The sequence below is a fragment of the Sus scrofa genome, chromosome 13 (assembly GCF_054392235.1).
Source record: "Sus scrofa isolate SSC_HxYL_T2T_F1_AM1 chromosome 13, Sscrofa_HxYL_maternal_Yorkshire_Landrace_v2.0, whole genome shotgun sequence".
NCBI lineage: Eukaryota > Metazoa > Chordata > Mammalia > Artiodactyla > Suidae > Sus > Sus scrofa.
Genome location: NC_139395.1, coordinates 145160538 through 145187372, shown reverse-complemented (window position 1 = coordinate 145187372; position 26835 = coordinate 145160538). Strand labels below are relative to the sequence as shown.

General features: G+C 40.2%; 2 protein-coding genes across 5 annotated transcripts in view; both read left to right on the top strand.

The window, feature by feature from the left end:
* Positions 1 to 1771, top strand: part of ATP13A4 (ATPase 13A4) — a 160196-nt gene extending 158425 nt beyond the window's left edge. Inside the window, exons 30-31 of the transcript XR_014824548.1 lie at positions 1113 to 1278; positions 1492 to 1771. The gene's annotated coding sequence lies outside the window, so the exon portion shown is untranslated. The remainder of the gene's footprint in view (positions 1 to 1112; positions 1279 to 1491) is intronic.
* A 9846-nt stretch (positions 1772 to 11617) lies between these two features.
* ATP13A5 (ATPase 13A5) overlaps positions 11618 to 26835 on the top strand; it is a 113397-nt gene continuing 98179 nt past the window's right edge. For 2 of the 4 annotated variants that reach the window (XM_021070061.2, XM_021070060.2), the window contains exon 1: positions 11674 to 11869. In XM_021070061.2, the coding sequence (XP_020925720.1) occupies positions 11807 to 11869 (63 nt within the window). In that variant the 5' untranslated portion in view covers positions 11674 to 11806. Of the gene's footprint in view, positions 11870 to 26835 lie in introns of all 4 variants that reach the window. The other 2 variants (XM_005670077.4, XR_014824551.1) reach the window with 2 other exon arrangements.

The following is a 26835-nucleotide window of genomic DNA, read 5'->3' as shown; positions in this document are numbered from 1 at the left end:
TTATTTTTCTACATTTCTCAAGCTTTAAGGAGGATTTTTAAGTCTTGGTCTTACACATAGTACAGCTATCTTATGTGTTGTATGAATCAGTGGAGTAAATAAAAGAAATAGAGAAGGAATGCACTGATGAATACACTACAAATTTCTAGGAACTGTATGACTACAATGCCATTTTCATTAACGTGTAATTATCTATGATTTACTAATAGTTTAAAATGATTACTTTTTAACTAAAAAATAATCTGCCTATTCTTATTTATTTAAAATGAGATACAGAGTGGCCTACTGCCAGCCTTGGTTTATAGAATCGATTACTTGCACTATAAGAATCAACTTACTTTTTACATTTCACTTTGAAGCTCTTCTTGCCCCATTATCTGATGATCCTAAAGGATTGCTTTTTTTTTTTTTTTTTTTTTTTTGTCTTTTTGCCTTTTTTAGGGCTGTTACCGTGACATAGGGAGGTTCCCAGGCTAGGGGTCTAATTGGAGCTGTAGCCGCTGACCTACACCACAGCCACAGCAACGCGAGATCTGAGCCACGTCTGCGAACTACACCACAGCTCACAGCAATGCTGGATCCTTAACCCAGTGAGCAAGGCCAGGGATAGAACCCACAACCTCATGGTTCCCAGTCGGATTCATTAACCACTGAGCCATGATGGGGACTCCAAGGATTGCTTTTTTTAAATTGGCCCTTCTTGGATGACTTCCAAGTCTACAGCATCTCCCATGACATGCAAAGACCTGTAAAATATCATCCAGATTTGGACATATTTGTAGGTGGTGTCAAGCTGGTCTTTTTGCTGTCACATCACATGTTAGCCCACCTCCTACAGGGAATAGTCTACAGCACTTCATGGGCTTCTTTTTGGAACATGGTTCTCATATTCGACCCATCATGAAGATCCCCAAGGAGCTTATGAGAAATAAATTCCTGGGCCCAAGCTCGGACATACTCAATCTGAATTTCTGGAATGGGTCCTAGAGAGCCATAGCTTTATCACACTCTCTGGGAGATTCTGAAGATGAATCAGGTCTAGAAACTGTAAACCTGAAAGAATAACTTAGATTATTTCCCCTAAACTTGCTGTCTTGCATTTGTCCCCATAGAGACTCATCTACAATTTTCCTGCCAACTCCTGGAATGTTGAGAGAATATCCTGTGATATATTTCCTTTGGAAATGCCATGTTTGTCACTGTGCATTCTTGACTCTCTGTTATAAAAGCAGCCCCTGGTGGGAAGAAAGCCTGCTGACAGACTTCTCTCTCTTCGAGGTGAGCCGATTTATCCCTGCTCTTTGTTAAAGCTCTAAGTCCTCCATTCTTGACAAAACAATCACCTGCTGGCTAAGTTCAAAGGGAAAGCATTGCCACAAGCCAAAGGCAAAAATATAGAATAGTGTTTAATACCTTGCATTCTTGAGGCTAGTTGAAAGATGTATGCAAAGCCTCCACTCCATAAGATGTTCGATCTAATCCATCTTTCAGAGAAAGGAGAAAAAGAAAAACCATACCTGGGCCATGCTCAGCTCTGAATACCTCAAAGGAATCATCTCTGCAACCAGGTTAGATGATCTAGAATTGCTTTGTAAAAAATCAGTTTGCTTCAGGACATCAAGGTGGGGGTTATATTCTCCTCTAGGATAGATCTTGGGGTCCAGCTCACTCTGGAATGCCTAAGTGCATCCACCATTGTTGTAACCATCCCATTTCATCCCAGCTATTTTCTTTCTGGGGAAGCCTCTTAGATTGACAAATGTTATTGGAATTGGATGTCTGTTCTTTGAGCGGCCCCAACATCAATTTCACAAATGCCACTGTTCTTTTGTTCAGCATCCTTCATTGGCCTCAATGCTCAACAGGGTTTTTAGCAGCGAGGGGAGCAGAGATGTGAGATTAGTGTTCACCAAGGTATTGATCCGACGCACTGGGACACCTTTTTGGCTCCCGGTCAGATTCTGCTCAGTGACTTACCTGACAAACACAGTTAACACTTGACAGCCATTCTCGTTGGCATTTCCAGTGCTCAGCTGACAAGCCACACAACTGGCAGTATGTATAGATTTGTTCTTGTGGCCAGCCATCTGGAAAGCCTTCCAGAATATTAAATTAAACAGACCTTCTGTTCCTAGCCAGCTACTAAATACACAGAGCGCCGGCACAATATGGCACAAGCTTTGGCAAGCCTAAAGTCTTTTACTAGAATAAGTACATTTCCAGCAACATAAAATGAACTATCAACTTCTCCTGAACAATCTTAGTACCTTAGGCAGAAAGAATGGTTAGACCAAACTCAGAGAAATCACATGGAAAATTTTCAATTAGAGAGAAAAGAACCCGGAGGCTTTGAAGTGAGGGAGCTGAGTAAGAACCAGGAGAGAGAAAGGAAAGATAAAATTGGCTTATACAGCAAGTAGTACCCCCCCACCAAAGAAATGAGTTGATGGTGCCTCCATTGATCTGTGATGGGGATTACAAATATTAGGAACCCTTACATCTTTGCTGAAGTTGGATTTCCCAGAAGCAGACACTAAGCCACAGATTTATGTGCACATATTTTTATTAAGGAAGTATTCCTAGGAGAAACTGGTAAGAGAGTGGAAGAAAAGACGAGGGAGAATGTGATTTCAGGCCAAGTCTTAATCTCAACCTGATGCTGCCAGAGAGCCTCAGAATGTAAATTTCACCTCCGTGTCTCAACTCTTGCCAAGAGAGTGGTGGTTCAGACGTCAGCCTTAGTCATTAGCTCAGGGCTGTTTGTGGGGATTAAACTCCAGGCACTTTTGGGTCTTTGCTAGGACAGGCAAAGGGACTCAAGGACAATCCTCTGCAGAGAGCCACAGGCACATTAGAAAAAAATATGTTGGAGTTCCCATTGTGGCTCATTGGAAATGAATCCGACTAGTATCCATGAGGATGTGGGTTCAATCCCTGGCCTCGCTCAATGCATTAAGGATCTGGTGTTGCCATGAGCTGTGGTGTAGGTCGCAGATGTGGCTCAGATCCTTCGTTGCTCTGGCTGTGGCATAGCCCAGCAGCTGTAGCTCCGATTCAACCCCCTAGCCTGGGAACTAGCCTGGAAACTTCCATATGCCACAGGTGATGATCTAAAAATCAAAAAGTAAAAAAATGCATAAATGCCTGTGGAGGCATCAAGACATCCAAGAGGGTCCAAACAGATCACAGACAATGTCTACTACAGATCTATTTTTCACTCTGCCACTGACTGACCTACAGGAAAACCTGTAAGTATCTACCTAACCTGAAAAATGGAATAGTGGAAACCAGATTTCCTAGGCAGGGAAAGAGTGATTTATTCATTTCCACAGCATATTTTAAACCTCTGCCATATCTGCCACTCCCTGAACCAAGTACTTGGATTTGAAGATGAGTGACCCTTTCTCCTGGGTGTGATAAGAGCCATTATTGACTTACATGTAAAATGCTACAGGAATAGTCCCCAAAGCAAAGTTGGTAGACCTAAGGGCAGTGAGGGCCACCAAGCCTGGGATATGTAAAGCATTAGGAAAATAGAACTGACTCTATTATAGAGTAAATATATTAATACTTGTTTAATGACAAAAGAAACTACATTTTAAAAATTCCCAACAGGAGCAATTAAATAAAAAATAATAACAGCTTCCATGGCCCACACCAGATCACAGAATCTGCATGGCATAAAGTTAATTATACAAGTAGAGATAGGATTTGATCCAAGTTCTTATACTTGAGTCCCATGAGGGCCATGAAAGAACAAGGCCAGCTACCCAACTTGGGTCTCTGCCCTTGTGGAGGGAAGATGGAGGGGCAGCCATGCCTGGAATAGGAGCAGAAATGAGAGCCCCAGAGAAAAGCCATCGCCGAAGAGGGGAGCCTTTCCTTCACCCACCAGGACACAGCAGTAAGCGGACAAGGTGGACTATTTCTTCACCATTTGATTCACATACTCTAATCAGAAGTCCCTGGGCTGCCTTTGTCTTCTGTTACAAGTTCAGATATTCCAACTGTCAGATACTTTCAAATACGATAACATCTGCCAACAGATTCTGAACCACCCAGTTTCTATAGGAGGAAGATAACTCAAAGTTCCAGCTAAGCAATGAATGGTTTCTACATCAGAGACAAGCTGTCCATGAGTGATGAGCTAGTTGACACCCTTCTGTGATATGTGTCCTAAGAACAGCAAGAGGGAAGTAGAGAAACAGTAGATTTCCATTCTGGAATCTGGCGCTGGTAGACTGGGCTGAAGGGCAGGGATCCAGTCTCATTCATGGCTAGATTCTCATCTTAGGACCTAGAACAGTGCTTTGTATATGGCAGCTTTTTAAACCCGTGGGCAGGAGTTCCCGTCGTGGCGCAGTGGAAACGAATCCGACTAGGAACCATGAGGTTTCAGGTTCAATCTCAGACCTTGCTCAGTGGGTTAAGGATCCAGCATTGCTGTGAACTGTGGTGTAAATTGCAAAGGCAGCTCAGATCCTGCGTTGCTGTGACTGTGGCGTAGGCTGGTGGCTACAGCTCTGATTAGACTCCTAGCCTGGGAACCTCCATATGCCACGGGTGTGGGCCTAAAAAAAAAAAAAAAAAAAAAAAAAAGGACAAAAGACTAAATAAATAAATAAATAAATAAACCCGTGGGCAGAATTGAGTTGCGAAGAGCTGAAAAGGTTGATGACCCACGATTACACCTCCAAGAGGATGCTTTTTGCCAACTATGTAAAATTTAACTACTTAGCTAGAGAGTTCAGGTTTCCATTCGCTGATTTTAATTTAGTTATCTAGGTTCCCCACCCAACCCCCAGGCTCATCATCAAAAGAAGTAAAACACTGCACATTGCAAATTTAAATATTTGTTTATGGTAAGTGCAAATTGTAGTTCATACTTGAAATATTTTACTGAATTTGAATGATATCTTTAAAATCAAATTTTTTTTTTCAAATTTTCAATTGTTTTAAAACTAAAAACTCGGTCAAGAAAATAAAATTTTACATCACGTAGAAAAATTTGATAATAGCCTAGACTTTACCTTTTGCAGGTGTTCTGATTCTATTGAAATTCATATACCTAGTTACTACAATTTTACTATTGATTACAATGTATGTATTTTTATTTTGTTAAATACATTAATAAAATTTAAAATATTAATTCATGACTTCTTTATTTACAGTAATATTTACTTTATTTTTAATTTTTTAAAATCCTTTCATTGGTATAATTATACATACAAAATCCAATAAAATATCATTTTGTTTTACATCTATGTTAATTTTCTATTTATCGTTCTTATTTCATTTCACAAATTGAAAACTATGGGTCATTTAGAGGAGAAGGTGTAAGGAATGATCTATTTGAAAGAGAAAGACAAATACTGTACCATACCACTTATACGTGGAATCTAGGAAATACAAGAAACTAGTAAATATAACAAAAAGCAGACTCACAAATACAGACAACAAACTAGTGGTTGCCAGTGGGGAGAGAGAAGACAGGAAGGAGCAATATAGGGATAGGGGAGTAAGAGGTACAAACTATTAGGTATAAAATAAGCTATAAGGATATATTGTACAACCTGCAGAATATAGCCAATATTTTATAATAAATAGAAATGGAGTATAACCTTTAAAAATTGTGAAGCATTATGTTCTACACCTTAACATATAATATTGTATGGCAACTATATTTCAATTAAAAAAAAAAAAAGAATGATCTCTCTAGGTGCCAAATACACCAGACCCACAGCATTGCCTCTCTGCCTCCAGTGCTGTGGTTCCGTCCTTTGCATACACCACTCTGGGCACACAGCCTCCTTCTGGCCTCCAACTTCTGCATTTGGACACTAGATATTCCCTCTGCCTGGAACCCTCTTGGTCCAGGTAGCCATATGCCTTAGCTCTACTATTACATTGTCAGTAGTACCTTCCCTGCCCAACATATTTGTTTACTTATTTTATTTACTTTTTATGGTCTATTTTTTTGTCTTTTTAGGGTCACACCCACAGCATATGGAGGTTCTCAGGCTAGGGGTCCAATTGGAGCTGTAGCTGCTGGCCTATGTCAGAGCTGCAACAATGTGGGATCTGAGTTGAGATTACAACCTACACAACAGCTCATGGCAACGCCAGATTCTTAACCCACTGAGCAAGGCCAGGGATCAAACCCATGTCTTCATGGATGCTAGTCGGGTTTGGTAACCACTGAGCTACAATGGGAACTCCCCTGCCCAACATATTTAAAATGCAACTTCCCATCTCCTTCTGTCCCCCACTCACTCCAGACCACCACCACTGACGTTGCTTAGTCCCATTGGTAACCTTATTTCTTTCCACAGCAGTATTACTACATCCCAACTCTGAATTTTACTTCTGTTGTCAGTCTTTCCCCCCTGACGTGTCAGCTCCATAGGCTACTTTTGTCTGCTTTGACCACTTCCAACACCATAAACATTTCCTTATAGAAAGGAAGAGCTCAATAAATATCTGTTAAACAAATTCATGTACTGTAAAATGAGGTGATTGGACCAGATAAGGAGTAATAAAATCTGATGTAAGTAAAATTTTCTGCACATGAGCATATGTGTATTAGTGCTGGGAGGAGGAAATATACGAAGTTCCCCAGATTTTCAAAGTTTTCTCTGTAACCCCACAAAAGTGAATAAGCTGTGCATGAGATACCTATGAATCCTTTGAGCTCATGGATCTTGAGCCCCTCTCTAGCCATTTTGCTGTCTGTCCCCGCTGGCACATTCCATTTTTTCCCCCTGATAACAGAGTCGCATTTTTAACTTTCTTTCTTTCTTTCTTTCTTTCTTTCTTTCTTTCTTTCTTTCTTTCTTTCTTTCTTTCTTTCTTTCTTTCTTTCTTTCTTTCTTTCTTTCCTTCCTTCCTTCCTTCCTTCCTTCCTTCCTTCCTTCCTTCTTTCTTTCTTTCTTTCTTTCTTTCTTTCTACTAGACTGTAAACTCACTAAGTACAGGAGTAGGGTGTGATTAGGTTAGGTCAAGAAGCCTTCAGGTTAGGTCAAGCAGCCTCTCCCACCAAGGCTGAGCTGCTTCCCCAACATCCCCACCCCCACACTCCTACATACCACCCTCCACTACATACATAAAAACCCAATAATGGAGTTCCTGTTGTGGCTCAGTGGTTAATGAATCCAACTAGGAACCATGAGGTTGCAGGTTCAATCCTTGGCCTTGCTCAGTGGGTTAAGGATCTGGTGTTGCCATGAGCTGTGTTGTAGGTTGCAGACGAGGCTCGGATCCCACAGCATCGCTGTGGCTCTGGCATAGGCCGGCAGCTACAGCTCTGATTAGACCCCTAGCCTGGGAATCTCCATATGCCACAGGCATGGCCCTAGAAAAGACAAAAAGACTGAAAAAAAAAAAAAAAACCCTGATAGGTGGCCCTTCTAAGAGCCTTCAAGGGGCTGGCTAAGCCATTTTACTTACAGGCATTTGACAGTAGATCCTTTAAGCTTTAATATCTGTTTTGGATCCTCCAGGAGGTGGGGCTTAGAGCAGATGTGATTACTTTCTCTGTAGAGCATGTCCTCTGGTGGAGGACATGGTGAAGCAAGTAAGTGCTTAGTATTTATAGAACCTCAAGAGTATCTAACACACTGTTAAAATGGCCATATTGCCCAAAGCAATCTACAGATTTAATTCAATATCTATCAAATTACCAATGGAATTTTTCACCAAACTAGAAAAAAATATCTTAAAATTTATGTGGAGCCATAAGAGACCTACAATGACAAAAGCAATCCTTAAGAAAAAGAACAAAGCATGAGACATAACCCTCCCAGGTTTCAGATGATACTACAAAGCTACAGTAATCAAAACAGCATGGTATTGGTACAAAAACAGCTGTACAGATCAGTGGACCAGAACAGACAACCTAAAAATATACCCACACACCTACAGTCAGTTAATCTTCAAGAAAGGAGGCAAGAATATACAATGGGAAAAAGACAGTCTCTTCAGCAAGTGGCATTGGCAAAGTTGGACAGCCTCATGTAAATCAATGAAGTTGGAATACATTCTCACATCATACACAGAAATAAACTCAAGATGGATTAAAGACTTAAACATAGACATGACATGATAAAACTCCTAGAGGAGAGCATAAGCAAAATATTCCCTGACATAAATATCATAGCAATATTTTCTTTGGTCAGTCTCCCAAGGCAATAGAAATAAAAACAAAAATAAACAGATGGAACCTAATCAAACTTATAAGCTTTTGCACAGCAAAGAAAACCATAAACAAAATGAAAATGGGAGAAAATAGTTGCAAATGATATGACCAACAATGCTTAATTTCCAAAATATACAAACAGTTCATACACCTCAACAACAACAAAAACAACTTAATAGAAAAATGGGCAGAAGACAAAAATAGACATTTCTACAAAGAGGAAATACAGATAGCTAATAGGCCTATGAAATGAGAATCAACATCACTAATTATTAGAAAAATGCAAATCAAAACTAAAATGAGGTAGCCCTTCACACTGGTTAGAATCACCAACATTAAAAAGTCTACAGATAACAAATGCTGGAGAGGGTGTGGAGAAAAGGGAACCTTCCTACACTGTTAGTGGGAATGTAAGTTGGTGTGACCACTATGGAAAAGAGTATGGAGGTTCCTCAGAAAACTAAAAATAGAATTACCATATCATCTAGCAATCCCACTCTTGGGTGTATATCCAGACAAAAGTATAATTCAAAAAGATACACACATCCCTGTGTTCATAGCAGCACTATTCACAATATCCAAGGCATGGAAACAACCTAAATGTCCATCAACAGATGAACGGATAAAGAAGATGTGGTATATATATACTACTCAGCTATAAAAGAGAATGAAATAATGCCATTTGCAACAATGAGGATACAACTGGAGATTGTCATACTAAGTGAGGTAATTCAGAAAGAAATACCATGTGACATCACTTATACGTGAAATTTGAAATATGACACAAGTGAACCTATGTATGAAACAAAGACAGACTAACATAGAGAAGAGACTAGTGGTTGCCAACAGAGTGGGGGTAGGGGGAGGGGTGAAGTGGGAGGTTGGGATTAGCAGACGTAAGCTATTCTATATAAAATGGATAAACAGCAAGGTCCTACTGTATAGCGCAAGGAACTCCAGTCAATATCCTATGATAAATCATAATGGGAAAGAATATTTAAAAAGAATGCGTGTGCATATATATATTTATATATATAAAATTGAATCACTTTGCTGTATGCTGTACAGCAGAAATATAGTTGTGTAATATAGTTATGTGTAAATCAACTATATTTCAATTTTTTAAAAGGAAAGGAAAGAAAGAAGCAGAGTTTTGTGTATGCCTCATGAAAAAATACATTATTCATTGTAAATTAAGATTTATAGCTATCAACTGACTGGAAAAAGAAGAAAATTTTCTAGTATAAAATTTCTAAAGTAAAAGAAAAAAATTATCTAATACAAACTTTTAACTGATGACCTAGTTCTCTGCATGGTGAACAGGCCCAATGTCAGTGTGAACACCTCTGGGGCCAGGAAGCTCATTACCTCCAAGACATTTGGGAACTGTTGTGATTATTAGATGACTTGATGTTAAATTGAAAGATTGTTTATTCATTAATATAAAAGAGCTTAAGTCTTGGATCTTGGACAGTAGACAGAATCCTTTTGCCACATACAAAACCACTATATATAAATATATAAACTCCAAAGTAATGGATCAACAAACTCTAATCTTTATGGAAGGCATAGCTCTGTTTACATTCCATGTTCATGGCCCAACTCTCTCCCTCCTTCCCTTTACTCTCAAATCTTACTTTGATGTCTCTTGATACCACAAATAAGGTCTATTTTTTCACCTCTCTTGAATCTTTTCACACATTCTGTTCTCTTCTCTGGCCTAGAATGTGCCTGCCATCCGCCACTATGCCCTACTCCTGCCACCTGGTTGACTTGTATTCATCCTTGAGATGTCAGCAGAGATGTCACTTCCTTTAGGAAGCTGTTCTTATCCCACTAGGTCTGAGTTCAATGTCTTTCCTATTTAAGAGGCTGTTCACTTGTCAGTCTCTCCCAAGCAACTGTACACTCCCTCTGGGTAGTGGCTCTGTCCTTTCCACCACTGAATCCCAAGGGCCCAGCACAAAGTCTGGAACATCTGTTGTTCAACACCTAATTGCTGAGTAAGAGTTGAACAGAGTTGCTATGGGTACTATATTTTGTATCTTCGGGCTGTAACAGAAACCACAAACAGCAGTGGCTTTATTAAGAACATTTAACTGGACTTCCCTGGTGGCTCAGCCGGTTAAGGATCCAATGTTATCACTGCTTTAGTATGGGTTCAATCCCTGGCCCAAGAGTGCATGCCTGCATGCTGCAGGCATGACTCCCCACCCCCAAAATTTTTTTAGCTGTATACTTAATAAGATGTCTAGAGCTAGGCAGTCCCAGGCTTAGTGTGTGGCTCTGTGGTATCATGAGGATCTAAGCCCTTTTCTCCTGTTCTCTACCACTATTAACACAGTGATTTTCATCCTCCTCATGATCTAAAGATGGCGGTCATGCTCCAAGCATTGCATCCTCACATGTCATTTTTCAAGGAAGGAAGAAAGTAAAGGATAAAGAAGGTTCTCACCCTTTTGTCACTCGGACATTCTTTCCCAGAGGATTCCTGTCCTTGGCCATCTTTCCCTTGTATAGTACTGGTGAGAATTGGGTCTCATGTCCACTCTAAGATATGTTATGACTCTTTCTTGGTGCTTGCATCTGAAGTCATGCTGCTGAGACAAAGTAGGTGCTGTAGTTGGGCTTTTACAAACATGACCTTAGAGCCTCATATCCACTCTTTCCTTATTGTTGACATGTTAACTATTATAAACCTAAAATTGAAATTTCAAATGGGAGTTCCCGTCGTGGCGCAGTGGTTAACGAATCCGACTAGGAACCATGAGGTTTCGGGTTCGGTCCCTGCCCTTGCTCAGTGGGTTAACGATCCGGCGTTGCCGTGAGCTGTGGTGTAGGTTGCAGACAGGCCTCGGATCCCGCGTTGCTGTGGCTCTGGCGTAGGCCGGTGGCTACAGCTCCGATTCAACCCCTAGCCTGGGAACCTCTATATGCCGCGGGAGCGGCCCAAGAAATAGCAACAACAACAACAACAAAAAAAGACAAAAAGACAAAAAATAAATAAATAAATAAAAGAGAGAAGATTATTAAAAAAAAAATATTAAAAAAAAAAGAAATTTCAAATGATTTGTCCAGGGTCATCCGTATGATAGGGTTTAGAATTAGAATTTTCCTGATTCCAAAATGATCCCAATGTTCCCTGTTTGAGCCAAACTCCCTTCTTTCAGTTTTCGTTGTCACTCCCAATAGGCCCATTCTGTTTCCAAAATCCACTGGCTTTTTATTTATCTCTCACTAGTTAACCCTTTTGTCTCAGATTTTTGGCAAAGTAGCTATTCCTATTCATTGGCTGAGACATTCATGGACAGCCCATGAAATTAATTCTCTTCCTAGTCCAACAGCTTGTGTCTGGAAGTGCTCCCATCTAGCTCTGTAAGTAAATACTAAAAATTAACACACACGCACCCAACAAACAAGTTAGCAGACCAATCCTGTGCCTGAGGAAAGTATTTCCTCTCTTTCCTTTAGTGGCCTAATAGGTAAGGTGTGTGCTAGGAGATTTTAAAAGCACCTGCGAACAGCAATGACAAGCAGTGATTGTTCCGAGTTCACTTAAGCCCCAGCGGCTTTGGCATTTCTCCAGGGAATTAGCTGGGAGGTTCAGGTCAGATGGAGGAGAAAAGTAGGAAAGACCATCGGGCTTTGCTCAATCCAGGAGAGGAGAATGAACTGGTGAGTCTCCTCTTCTTTTTACTGTGTTCTTCTCAAAACACCTGAGCCTGTGGGCTACTTGGGAGAGTGTTGGCTTTAGGACTTGGGGAAGTTTAAGTCCGCTAAGGCGCCCTGAGAGTCACAGGCACACTTTTATGGTCAGGGGTTGGGGGTGGGGGACCTGCCGGGGTAAGAAAGTTGTGTCTTCTGGATGATGGTGTTCTGTCATCCTCATGTGCTTTGATTGGAACGTCCTTAGACATTTTGCAGAGCACAGGGGTGCATTCCTACAGGATGCTCATTGAGGTGTTCCCCCCCTTATCTGCATCTCCATGTAATTGGACGAATTCAGGCAAAAACTGAAACTCTTTTTTCCCCCAACTCTACAAATAGTTTTATTTTAATAAATATGTAATAAGATTTAACTAAATTTTAAAAAGTAAAAATTAAGAATATTTTCTTTAAATTATTTTAAGATATTTGTGTGCCTTCTTGTAAATTGTAGTTTTCATTCTTTAAATTTTTATTAGTTGATTTACAGTGTTGTGCCAATTTCTGCTGCACAGCAGTATCCTGCCAAAGGAGACTGAAACCCTTTAAAAAAACAAACAAACAAAAAAATTTGGAGTTCCCATTGTGGGGCAGTGGAAACGAACCTGACTATTATCCATGAGGACTCAGTTCGATCCCTGGCCTCACTCAGTGGGTTAAGGATCCTGCATTGCCATGAGTTGTGGTGTAGGTCACAGACACAATTCGGATCCTGCATGGCACTGGCTGTGATGTAGGCCGGAAGCTATAGCTCCAATTCAACCCCTAGCCTGGGAACTTCCATATGCTGCACTTGTGGCCCTAAAAAAATTAATTAAAAAAATTTTTTTAAAAACTCTTTTGTTTTGAGTATACCTGCATAATGGAGAGTGCTTTGGTCTGAAATCATACCCTTTAAGAGTATGGAGAGGTTTAGGTACCCAGTACTGAAGAAGGACTGGACTGCGGCCCAGGCTTTAGCACCTATTAAAAAAAAGTTGTTACTTCTCCAATCCTTTTTTCCCCTCCACCCCTTCCACCAAACACCTATAAACCTTGAAAAACAGTCATTAAAAACTCTCACAGTGTCTGTTTGGTGCTGAAGAGTTAAAGCTCGGGGAAGGAATTAATCCTTTTTTCTAGACAAGAAATCTGAGGCTTGGGACGTTACGTAACCTGCCCGAGGTCCTCAGCCTACAGGGAACAGGCTGGTTATCCAGCCACATTCCTTCCCCCTCCATGCCCTGTGCTGTTCACCCTGCAGTGGTGACTCTAGTTAGACAAAGGGTGGTGGAGGTGGGAGGGAGGGCAGAACAGAGGGGTCGCAAGGGAGGCTGGAAAGGACCCAAAGCGTTTGGGTCACATATCAGCCAGGGTGTCAGTTTCCTGCCTGCTCGTTCCCCAGTTCCCCATGAGACCCGTGGGAAAGCCACATCCACTCTCTCCCCATCTACCCACATTTGTGAAACTACAGAACATACATGATTTCACTGAAACCTTCACTGTCCAATAACACAGCCACTGGCCATGCATGGTTTTAGAAAATTAGCTGGTCCCCATTGAAATGTGCTATAGTGTAAACTATACACAAGATTTTTAAGACTTTGTAAAAACAATGTGTAAAATACCTCATTAATAATTTTTATACTGGCTACACATTGGAATAACAATATTTTGGATATGTTGGGCTAAATAAAAACATGTTATGAAAATTAATTTCACCTACGTCTTTTTACTTCTTTAATGTGGCTGCTGGGGAATTTAAATTACAAAGTGGCTCACATGGTGGCTTGTATTATTGTACCCCACTGATCTTGACAGTGGAACAGGGTTCTAAAATCCTCTGACTAAAGTGATGTAATGAATTAAAAGCTACTCATCTGTGTTCTCCGCCAAATAACTCTGTTCCAGTTTGTTTTCTCCAACATGTCGATGAGTGTTCATGAAAATCTTTGGTTACTCTTTCTTTCTCTCTAGCTGGATGCTATATTTGTCAATTTAGAGCCTAGCATTTTAATTCTCTTAATCACAGAGGGGGGCATAGATATCAAAGGATTAAATAACCGGTTAGGAGCCACAATTTTCTTTTCTGTTGATGATCAAACAATTCTAGAGAAATCCACCAAAAAACTCTGTTGGGTCTCCCACCGCGCTGACGTCATGGTTAGGGCATGCTGGGGAGGAGGAGGGGCCACTGACCTGTCCTCCACAAATCTTGCTTGGGGAGCTTAGGCAGAGAGCACAGATGCAAATCCTGCTCAGGCAGATCAGGAAACTCAGTGAGGCAGGTAGGCCCCACCGTACAGGGGGTGATCTTGGTGCATAGCTGAGTGGAAGCTGCCACCTGCCTCTGGACACTGCTGTCCTATAAGTCACAGGCCCAGTGGTGTCAGATCTTTCAAGTTTGAAAGGGAAGCTAAGAAGTCTGTATGCTTATGCGAAATAGCCTTATTATAAATTTTGGAAACTTTCTATTTTAATTTTTTTTAGATAATCAGTAGGCCCAACTCAACAGGGATCTGGTCTAGCTTCAGCCTTTGGGGGCTGTCGGGCCATGACTTTACAACCTCTCCCCGCTTGCTCTTCCTTTCCTGAAGGTTCCCCATAGTGGCCCCATCTGACTTCCACTTGCAGTCATTTCAAGTAAACAAGCACCTGATTGTGTGGAAGGAGGTGCTGTTAAAAACCACCTCCATGCATAGAAAGGGCCTGTGGAGTATCCACTGCAGTCTTGGGTCATTTTGCTGAGCTCAGCACGAATATAAGGCAGGGGATCAGGCATGGCCGGACTTCCCTAATTGAATCTCGCTGTATTATCTCTTGTTCTCCGGCCCCCACTTTTCTGGGAGCAAAATTTCACATCACCCTCACAACAGCCTGTGTGATTGGTACGTTCACTGTATAGGCCTCTAGCATCCTTCCCAACCTCCTCCCTCCCACAACTGCCTGACTCCAATGGTCTCTTTTTTTTTCACCTGACTTTTTCCTAAAAGCCTTTCCTTTTTCTGCCCAGGTATTTCATCAGCCCCTCCATTTGCAGTCAGTTTTTCTTGTCATCACTGAGGTCCTTCCAGGACCTACAGTTTGACTAACAGCCCACAGCATCCTCACAACACGACACCCCCAGTGAGCCTGGAGCTTTCCAGCTGTATAAATCAGCGCCTAATGGGATGGGATTTGTTCTCAGGCAGATCCGGCTTTAAATTCTGATCCTGGGAGTTCCCGTCATGGCGCAGTGGTTAATGAATCCGACTAGGAACCATGAGGTTGCGGGTTCGGTCCCTGCCCTTGCTCAGTGGGTTAACGATCCAGCGTTGCCGTGAGCTGTGGTGTAGGTTGCAGACGCGGCTTGGATCCTGCGTTGCTGTGGCTCTGGCGTAGGCCGGTGGCTACAGCTCCGATTCAACCCCTAGCCTGGGAACCTCCATATGCCGCGGGAGTGGCCCAAGAAATAGCAACAACAACAAAAAAGACAAAAAGACAAAAAAAAAAAAAAAAAAAGAAAAAAAAAATTCTGATCCTGTTAGGCAAGTTATTTAACCTCTCTGAGTCATTTGTAAAATGGGATAGTCCTTCCTACCATTCAGAATTGTGCTAAGGATTAAATGAGGTAAGACAGCCTTTCCAAAAATAGCTTCTGGTACAATATTGTTAATGGGTGTTGTTATATAAGAAAGCTCCCTTTTCTTCCTAGCAATTAGGTTTGAGAAATACAAGGTGAAACAGGCAGGCTGAGACCAGCGGGGCCTTTCAGAGCCCTTTGGACACTATAGTTCTTTGTGACTCTCTAAAAGGGGCAGCAAAGTGTGCTCTGTTTCACAAGTATGTATTCATAGAGGACTACCTGTGTGTGTGTGTGTGTGTGTGTGTGGTATGTGTATGCGTGTGTGTATATGCAGATTTTCCTGTGACTCCTGTACCATGGAACCACCATAGGAAAGCTTGCAATGTTCTCAGTGAATGGTTGGTATCATTTTAGCATTATTATAACTCTTCCAGGAGATAAAAAGAGTCATCATATCCATCAGTGCTCCCCTGTGCTAGTCAAAATCACAAGTGGGTGCAGCCCCAGAAGGCAAAACAGCCGCTTGGTGTGGAGGACACGGGTTTGATAAGAGTGCACTTCCCGTCATGGTAGCTTTTTTTCCAGGAAAGAGTTGGAGGATCTTTGGACTTATGGCAGCCGATCTTAGCCAAGGCTCCATTGCTGACTGTGTGGCTGTGGCCATCTTTTGGGACCTTGCTGGCTGCCTGAGAATGACATCAATTACCCCTTCTGGTTCACAAGGTTTGCCAAGGTTATGTAAGAAATGCTATGAAAATATAAATTTACATGCAAGGAGTCAAGAGTTGTCAGGTGGCTTTAAAATTTACAGGAATACATATAGTAAGTAAAATTGATGTTGTGACTATTTATCCTTTCTCTGATTAAACTTGGGGAATGATAATTGTTTTAGGTCATTCTAAAAACAATATGTGAAGAGTTGGTAAGAGAAATCAGGAATTTTGAACATCTGAATTATTTTAAACACTCATGTGTACCCCTCATCTTCATTAATGGACAAACAGAACAAAACTCAAATGACGTATACTGAAAATTAAAAAGTGAGCTTTATTGTCCCCTTCCTGGGTTCAGTCACCATTTATATTAGCACTTGGATGAAAGTAAGTTTATGTAATCTTCAGTTGCCCCTTTGCTTTGAGGGAGACAGAACAATGTAAGTGACAGAACAAAGATTCCAGAAGTTCTCAGAGGTCCTGGTAGTCTAGTGGTTAAGGACTCAGTGTTATCAGTGCTGTGGCTAGTGTTACTGCTATGGCTTGTAATTGGTGGCCCAGGTATTTGGTGGGCGGGGCCAAAAACCAAAGATTTAAAAAGTTCTTTAGGCCAGATAGTAGGGGAGAAATTGGCAAAATGCAGTGTAACAAGTCATTATTAAGTTTTTTCTTAAGTTATTATAAAAATACAAGGAGACAGTATTAGAGACTTGGGCTTGTAACTATTCACGAAAAAGTGCTTTATTTGTTTATGGCTGGATTTTGGTTGCTGATATGATATAGCTATTCAAAAACAGTCCTTGGATATCTTGTTGGAATCTGTTCTGCAGAATAGAAGAACTAAGTCCTGCTATAATTTATGTAAGAACTGTTTGACCTGTATAAGAACGATTTAAAAGACTTTGGGAAGAGTTCTCCAAAGAAAAGTCATGGTGGTTGTCTTTTACTGGTTGAGCAGCTGATGTGGAGAACAGAGTAGAGGCGGCAGAGTCCAATCTCATTTACTTTCCTCATGAAAGAACTTCCTAACCATCTGTGGTGGCAGAATCTCGTTAGCATGACTCCCTTCTGAAGAACTTTGCCTTTGTATAATCCCTTCTGGTTGAGCAGGTGGCACCCATACACATGATGAACTATAACTCCTCTGATTATGTCATGTTGTATGGCAAAAATGGATTTACAAATAATAAATCCTGGCAAAGGTGTGGAGAAAAGGAAACCCTCCCACACTGTTGATGGAAATGTAAATTGGTGCAGCCACTGTGGAAAACAGTATGGTGTGTACTTTAAAAATGAGAAATAGAGCTATCATATGATGCAGCAATCCCACTCCTGGGCATATATCTGGAAAAAGTGAAAACTCTAATTCAAAAAGATACATGCACCCCACCGTTCACAGCAGCACTATTTATAATAGTAAAGATGTGGAAACAATCCAAGTGCTCTTCAACAGATGACTGGCTTAAGAAGATGTGGTATATATACATGATGGAATATTACTTAGCCACGAAAAAGAATGAAACATTGCCATTTGCAGCAACATGGATGGACCTAGAGAATATTATACTAGATGAAATTAATCAGGGAAGATGAATATTGTATGATATCATTTACATTATGAATCGAAAAAATAATATAAAAGGTTCTATATACAAAATAGAAAAAGACTCATAGACATGAAAAACAAACTTGTGGTTACCAAAAGGGAAAAGGAAGGAGGGAAAAATTAGGAGTACAGGACAAACAGAAACTATTGTACATAAAATTGATTAAGCAACCAGGATTTACTGCACAGCACAGAGACTTATATTCAACATCTTGTAACAACCTACAATGGAATATAATCTGAAAAAATAACTGCATCAATTTTCTGTACACTTGAAAATAACACAATCTTGGAAATCAATTATATTTTGATTTTTTTAAAAAAGAGATTATCTGGGTGGGCCTGATCTAATCAGGCGAGCAAGGGAGATTTTTCCATTGCATCTTTGTGTGGCAAGGAGCTCCGAGTTTCCTCTAAGAACATAGAGTAGCTTCTGGCAGTCAAGCAGCAAGAGAACAGAGGCCTCTTCTAGAGCTATAAGTGACTGAATCCTGCCAACAACCATGTGATCCTGCAAAAAGTTCTTGATGTCCAAAAGGAGCACAGCCCAGACAACATTTTAGTCTTGTGAGATGCTGAGCAAAGGACTCAGCCAACCAGACCTAGCCCATGAAAAACTGTGAGAAAATAAACTTGTGTTGTTTCAAGCCACTTGTCAGGCAGCAATAGAAAATAATTACACCATCACAGCTGTCCAGCAGAGGAAGGTGAGGCCCTGGCTGGTAGTGAATAATCTATCTTAAGCAAACAATAGATGTTCGTCTGTGAAGGATAGTGTAGTGCTATTTTTTTCTAAGAGAGGAATTTGAATTAAATAATTCCCAAGACACGCTTCCTGTTTAGTGATGGTCTTGCTCCACAAATAATTTTTAACAGAATATGCCATGTTGTCCTATGCCTTTGAAGTAGGTCAAATTTCTGTTCTAGAAACCGTCCCTGCTAATCAGCCCTTGCATCTCATTACCTTGCGATTTACACTCAGTGCTCTCTGGTCATTAGCCTAGTTAAACAAAGGTAACAAAGGTCCTTATTTGCATTTTTACTTCCAGGAAGATCATGTATTGGCACTTTGGCTGATTTTTATGGGCATGTGCACAGCTCAGAGTAACAGTATGATCATTTCTTTGGTACTGGGCTTTAATTCACACTTCTAAAGAGTAAATGGCCTTTCTTACTCCAGAAAGAAAGCATAAAGGAAACATTTAATAGGTTAAATTATTTCAATAATTATTTTGAACTTCTCAGTGACTCCATTTCTTTGATCTACAAATAACCTGCAAATATTACTACTAATAATACTTATTTCAATTCATAATATACCTATTTCTTAAAATTGTTGTGAGGAATAAATGACACCTAAGTAAATGTCAAGTGTTTAGTTCTTATTGTCAAACATAGACAGAAGTGAAAGTCCTCGTGACATTTTTATCTTTACTCAAAGGCCTCTCCGTGGCATGAATATAGGGCAAAATATAGGCAACCATAATTAATGATTCTTGGCAACTAGTGATAACTAACACAAATGACTACATTTGACCAAACCAAAACAGTAATAGAAGGTTGAAGAATAATAACCACACTAACATGATTCATTACCTAGAGACAGTATTATCCTAACATTAATGAAAAGAACTTTGACACATGGCAGAGTTAGAGATAAGAGAGCAGTTTTAAGAATGTCCTTCCATTAAACACATAAAAGAACACAATTTGACATGCCCAGATAAAGACAACAAAGGGTAGACGGTGAATAATAAATAGATACTTGGTGCTGTGATTATTGTTTAAAAAAAGAAGATAAAACTTTATGAATTCCAGCTTCATAAAAGGACACAGAAATGTTATCTCTTTGTTGTTTTTTTTTTTTTTTTACAAGCCCCACATTTTTATTCTTAGATTCAGTAGACATAAAAGTACGCTGTCAAATTGCTGTACATTTTCTGAATGCTTCCTCCTCGTTCCTGGACTTCTATTATCTAGATTAGTAGCCAACGCTCACAGACTGATATTAGTCTATGGACATCTACTGTAGTGACCCAGCTTTAACATTTTCTTTAGTGAGGACCTCCCTGCTAGTAATGTACTCTCAATTTTTATGTGTCTGAAGGGTCTTTTTAAAACCTTCATCTTTTGGAGTTCCTGTCGTGGCACAGTGGTTAACAAATCTGACTAGGAACCATGAAGTTGAAGGTTTGATCCCTGGCCACACTCAGTGGGTTAAGGATCCAGTGTTTCTGTGAGCTGTGGTGTAGGTTGCAGACACGGGTTTGGATCCTCCATTGCTGTGGCTCTGGCATAGGCTGGTGGCTACTGCTCTGATTAGACCTCTAGCCTGGGAACTTCCATATGCCATGGGAGCAGCCCTAGAAAAGGCAAAAAGACAAAAAAATAAATAAACCTTCCTCTTTTATTTTTTTAATTTTTTTCAGTAAGACATCTAATTTAATAAATAATTATACATCAATAATAACTGACACAAAGCCAAAATCCAAGAGTACATGGATTAATAAAAATAACAGAGTGGACATAAGGTATGGATATGTATAAATTCAATAATTTTCTTATTAAATGTCCAAATATGGAATTACATTATTGAAATTGACAAGTATAAGAAGATAATTTTAGTTGGGGCGTTTAGTCCATTAACATTTAGGGTAATTATTGATATGTTTGTTCTTACTGCCATTTTATTAATTGCTTTGGATTTGTTTTTGTTGCTCTTTTTTCTTCCCTTCTTCCCTTGTCCTCTCCTCTTCTGGTTTGATGACTATCTTTAGTGTTGTATCTGAGTTTGTGTATCAATTGTAGATTTTTGGTTTGTAGTTATTCTGAAGTTTTGATATAAGAGAATATATATATATATATACAAGAGATTTTTTAAGTTGTTGGTCTCTTCATTGCAAGTGCTTCTCCAGTGTCCTGCATTTGTACCCACCTCTTCTCACGATTTCTGATTTTGGTGGCATAATTTTGTGTGGATGATTTCGTATCTTTACTGTATATAAACCTTTACTGGTGAGCCTTGTCATTTGTGGTATTTTTGTTTCTGGTTGTAGCCTTTTCTTTTCTGTCTAGAGAAGTTCCTTTAGTATTTGTTGTAAGGCTGGTTTAGTGTTGCTGAATTTTCTTAGCTTTTGCTTATCTGTGAAGCTTTTGATTTCTCCTTCAAATCTGAAAGAGAGCCTTGCTGGGTAAAGTCATCTTGGTCAGAGATTTTATCCTTTCATCACATTAAGTATATCATGCCACTCCCTTCTGGCCTGCAGAGTTTCTGCTGAAAAATCTGCCAATAATCTTATTGAGGTTCCCTTGTATGTCGTTTGTTTCTTTTCCCTAGCTGCTTTCAATATTTTCTCTTTGTCTTCAATTTTGGTCAGTTTGATTAATATGTGTCTTGGGGTGTTCCTCCTTGGGTTTATTTTATATGGAACTCATTGAGCTTCCTGGATTTGAGTGAGTGGTTCCTTTCCCATGATAGGAAAGTTTTTGGCTATTATATCTTCGAATATTTTTTCTGTCCCTTTCTCTCTCTCTTCTCCTTCTGGCTCCCCTATAATATGGATGTTGGTGTGTTTAACATTGTCCCAGAGTACTCTGAGACTCTCTTCATTTGTTTTCAATCTTTTTTCTCTTTTCTGTTCTGCATCCATGATTTCCACTAAACTGTCCTCCACCTCACTTATTTGTTCTTCTGCCTCCTGTATTCTGCTGTTGGCTGCTTCTAATGAAATTTTTTATTTCATTTATTGTATTTTGTATCTCTTCTTGCTTAAGTTTTATATCTTGTATCTCTTTGCTCAGTGTTTCCTGTAAATTATTCATCTTTGCCTCCAGTTTATTTCCAGTGTCTTGCAACATCTTCAGCATCAACAGTCTAAAGTCTTTTTTCTGGAGGCTGAGAATCTCCTGATCACTTAGCTGTTTTTCTGGGGTTGTTCCTTTCTCCCTCATCTGAGTTATAGTTCTCTATCTTTTCATTTTTGTAGGCTTTTGGTGTGGTGACCTTTTTATAGATAATAGAGTTGTAGCCTCTCTTACTTCTGGTGTCTGCCCCCCTTGTGGCTGAAGTTGGTATGGGGGCTTGCTGTTGGCTTCCTGATGGGAGGGACTGATGCCTGCCCACTGATAGGTGGAGCTGATTCCTATCCCTCTGGTGGGTGGGGCTTTGTCTCTGAGTGAGATTAGAGGCGGCTGTGTGCCTGGGGGCTCTTTAGGCAGCCTGTTTCCTGATGGGTGGGGCTCTGATCCCACCTGGATTATTGTTTGGCCTGGGGCTTCTCAGCCCAGATGGGTGGGGCCAGATTTCCCCAAAATGGCCACTTCCAGAGAAAGCCATGCTGCTGAATATTCTCAAGAGCTTTGCTTCCAATGACCTTCCCTCACAATAAGCCACATTCACCCCTGTTTTCCCAAGAGGTCCTCCAAGAACTGCAGTCAGGTCTGACTCAGTTTCCTATGGAGACTTTGCTTTACCCTGGGACACAGTGCATGTGAAAATCTGTGTGCACCTTTCAAGAATGGGGTCTCCTTTTCCCCCAGTCCTATGGGGCTCCTGTGCACAAGCCCCACTGGCCTTCAATGCCACATACTCTGGGGGCTCTTTCTCCCAGTGCCAGATAACCATGCATGGGGATTTGATGTGGGGCTCAGGACTCTTACTCCTATAGGTGAGTCTCTGTGATATAGTTACTTTCCCAGTCTGTGGGGCTTCCCACCCAGTGATTATGGGGTTGCTTATATTGCATAATCGCTCCTCCTACCTCTTGATGTGGCCTCGTCTTTGTCTTCTGGAGTAGGATATCTTTTTGAAAGTTTCCAGTTCATTTGGTTGAAGATTGCTCAGCATTTGGTTGTAAATTTTGTTGTTTTTAATGAGACAAGTTGAGTTCCAGTCCTTCTATTCTACCATCTTAATCCCCCTAAGATGTTATCTCTTTGGACATGATTCAAGGGACTGAAAGTTTTTGTTTTGTTTTGTTTTGTTTTCCTTTTTTTTTTTTTTTTTTTTTTTGTCTTTTGTCTTTTGTTGTTGTTGTTGTTGTTGCTATTTCTTGGGCCGCTCCCGCGGCATGTGGAGTTCCCAGGCTAGGGGTCCAATCGGAGCTGTAGCCTCCGGCCTACACCAGAGCCACAGCAACGCGGGATCCGAGCCACATCTGCAACCTACACCACAGCTCACGGCAACGCGGGATCGTTAACCCACTAAGCAAGGGCAGGGACCGAACCCGCAACCTCATGGTTCCTAGTCGGATTCGTTAACCACTGCACCATGACGGGAACTCCAAGGGACTAAAAGTTTGAAGCCTACACAGAAAAGCTAACTTATTCTAAGACCATTAGAATATTCACAGTCATGGAAAAGCCTAACATGTCACAGCAAAAAACTGTCATTACCATGCACAGAAGGGAATTATCTATGTTATGTCTTGTGTGAGTAAATAAATTTGTAACTTTGAGCTCTCAGAATCTGGTTTGAGTAAAGTGAAAGTATTATGAACTGTAAACCTAAATACCCATTCCAAAAAATCTGAATCACTACTGTGTCTTTGCATGGTGAGTATGCGATAAATACTTCAGAACGATAAAGATGTGAACAATGAACATAAGAATAAGAAGATTGGGAGTTCCCATTGTGGCTCAGTGGTAACAAACCTGACCGGTATCCATGGGGACATGGGTTCGATCCCTGGCCTAGCTCAGTGCGTTAAGGATCCATCGTTGATGTGAGCTGTGGTGTAGCTCACAGACTTGGCTCGGATCCCACATTGCCATGGCTGTGGTATAGGCTGGCAACTATAGCTCCCATTCGACCCATAGCCTGGGAAGTATGCCAGAGGTGCAGCCCTAAAAAGACAGAAAAAAAGAAAAAAAAAAATAGAGGAAGACTTACAAGGTCCTACTGTATAGCACAGGGAACTATATTCAATATCCTATGATAAACCATAATGGAAAAGACTATCAATAAGAATATATATATGGATAATTGATTCACTTTGCAGAATGGAAGAAATTAGCACAACACTGTAAATCAATAATACTTCAATAAAATTTTCTTTAAAAGAATAAGCTTATTTACAGAAATTAAAAAAGACCCACTCACAAAACTGGTGGTTGATAAATAAATGCTAGTGCTCCAAATGCAATAAAAATTCCAGAAGAGAGACCGGGGTTGGAGGGGTGCCCTAGGGGATGCTTCCAAAACACTAAGAGGATCCCACCAAAGGAGATTCGGGGGAAAAGCATGTGAAATGAAATGGTACCCTTAATTCTCTTTTCCTGAGGACCATAGTCAATCTTAGTTCTGTCTCTGTCAGAACTACCTACAAAGAAAAGAAAGAATGAAAAATTATTTTTTAAATGCCCTATAGGTGCTAGAATTTCCTGTATGTTCTCATTTAATCCCTATGCTCTAGTTCCTCAGATACTCATTTTACAACTGAGGAAACTGAGGCTCAGTTAAATAACGTGTAAAAGGTCACCTTATGTAAGCATCAGAGAGAGGATGCTCTATTATACCATCTGCCTACTATGCAAGGGAAGGATGGTTATACAGCGTGGTGGGGAGTGGGTGTGTATGTGCACGTGCATGCACACGTGCACACACTCTTGTACATAGTTACTACATCTGGTTAAACTTTGAATCAATTCAGTGTTTATCTTAAAAGCCTTTCACCCAGTTTCACATATTACAAAGGTAAGCAGTTTTCTTTTCAACCTGCATTTGACTTCAATTTTGACAATTTGTGCTCTACAGGAAAGCAAAAATTCCATTTAAGCCATTGGATCAATCACTTTTTGAAACACAACTTAACAGTCTTGGCAAATACAATTAGCTGGAACTATTGCATATGTTCAAATCATTTTACAGTGAGTCTGACAGGACAAGCCACTTTGAATCCACCAAAACTTTTGTGGAACTGTAAATTGCCCAAGGTAATATTTACTCTCAACACACACTGAGTGTTCAAAATGTTTCAGGACCTGTGTTAAATGCTTTGCATGTATCATCTTGTTGGTTTTTCATAAGAACCCTAGAAAATAGTTAATGTCATTATTTCTGTTTATGAAGGAGGAAACTGAGTCCTCAGAAGTAAAGTGGATTACCCAAGGTCATATATCCGATTAAATAGTAGAGGCATGATTTGAACTTGGTTTTCTCATGCCACAGCCCCAGCTTTTAACTGTGACATCAGACTCTTCCACTGTATTTTACAACCAGCCACAGTTTTCACATGAGGAATCTGAAGTCCAGTGCATTAAATCATTTACCCAGATCACCTTAACTTGTAAGTGATGGAGCAAGAAACAGAAATGAGAATTTCTAGAAAGCAACAGGGTGGGGTATAAAGAACAGAGGCTCTGCTGTCAGACCTTAGGCAACAACTTCTGTAAAAGGCATGGCATATTTCAGTTACTCCTAATCCAGCCTGCTTCCTCTATTCTCTGGGCCTAGAAAAAGGCCACTAAGGCAATGCCACATCTCCTGTTATCTGGAATACAGAATTCTAGTGGGGAACAAAAAAGTGATGGGCCATCGCTGCTTGTAAGAGAAGACAATTAAGTCTGTGTGAAAATGGGCATGACCTATGTGCTAGTCACCTCCACTAATAGGTGACAGACCTGTGGTCCTCGCCCTGTGGAACACAGCCTGTTTCCATTACCAATCTTGGCTCAGTATATTGAAGCTCAAAACTGAGAGTCACCTCTCTCCTTCTTTGATTGACCTATTATCAAATCACCTGCTAATGTTAACTGAGTGCTTCCTTTGTGCTCAACACCCTACACTTTTCGTTTCATCTTCACAACTATTCTCCAGATGTGTGTTATTAATATTCCCAAAGTATAGAGATGGAAACTAAGACTTAGGGAAGTTAAGTCCTGAGGTCACATAGCTAATAGGTGGCAAAACTCACTTGATTGCAAGGGGCCACATATGAGTTCACGATTCTGAGCCTCTCTGACTCCTGTTCCCAATATCTTTACATTCACAAGACCTCTGGAGTCTACTTATCTTCCTCCTGCAGCACACATGTTGTTCCTGGCTTCCTCCTTTACTCTGCATTTCTTAGTGGATTTTACCAGAATCAGTGTTTGGGAGAAATCTGAGTGATTCTTACTGCATCAAAAGAATAATCCTTTAGAACAATCAAATTAGAGTTGAAATTAATTGGTCAAAATGGAAATGTGATAAATTCAAATCACATAAACATTGGCAGGCTGATTGGGAATAGATTGAAAGAAGGCCAGATAAAGTAATGACTCTTTTAGCTGAAATGTCAAGACTCCTATCTAGCCATATAAACTCTGGGAGAACTGATAGAAAGGAATTTTACCAAGGTTTATGAGGCCAGTTTATCAAAGAAGCAAAAACTTGCTTCTACTCATCTTTGCTCAAGGAGTGATACATTTCCGAAGGTTACTCTGACATTTGCAAGCTCTTTTATATCTGTCTATCTATCTATCATCTACCTATCATCTATCTACATTTCTTTTTTTCTTTCCTTCTTTCTTTCTATCATCTATCTACTATTTATTTACTTACTTATTCTTTAACAGATAGGAAAGGAAAAAAAAAAAAACCTGTTGATATTTTGCTTGAGTCGTCCCCAGCCATAAGCAGTGTCTTTCATAAAAATTTATTAGGGATGTGATTTTATCTCTGCTCTATGTCAGCACTTCCCAATCCTCCACACCAGGATGCAGCTACTGTCTTCCTAGGTCACCAAACCTCCCACTTCCTACAAGAAATCCCTTCTCTGTCCTTTTCCTTTTTAATTCACTTCTCAAATTTCTCTGCCACTTCTTCTTTCACAATCCAATCTCAATAATGTAATTGAAGTAATTTCTGCCTGCTTGGAAAAGTGTCTAATAACAAACTCTTACTTTTGTTTTGCTTTTAAAGGACATATATAAATACAGTGGTGTCAATAAAGTGCACTGATCTTAAATGTACAGCTCAATGTACATTCTGTCATCAGTTAGTTAGATAGGATTGCTAATGGTTCATCCTCAAACCTAATAACATCTCTAAATTTATTTAGATCTTTGCTCCAAGGAATAATATGTAGTTTTT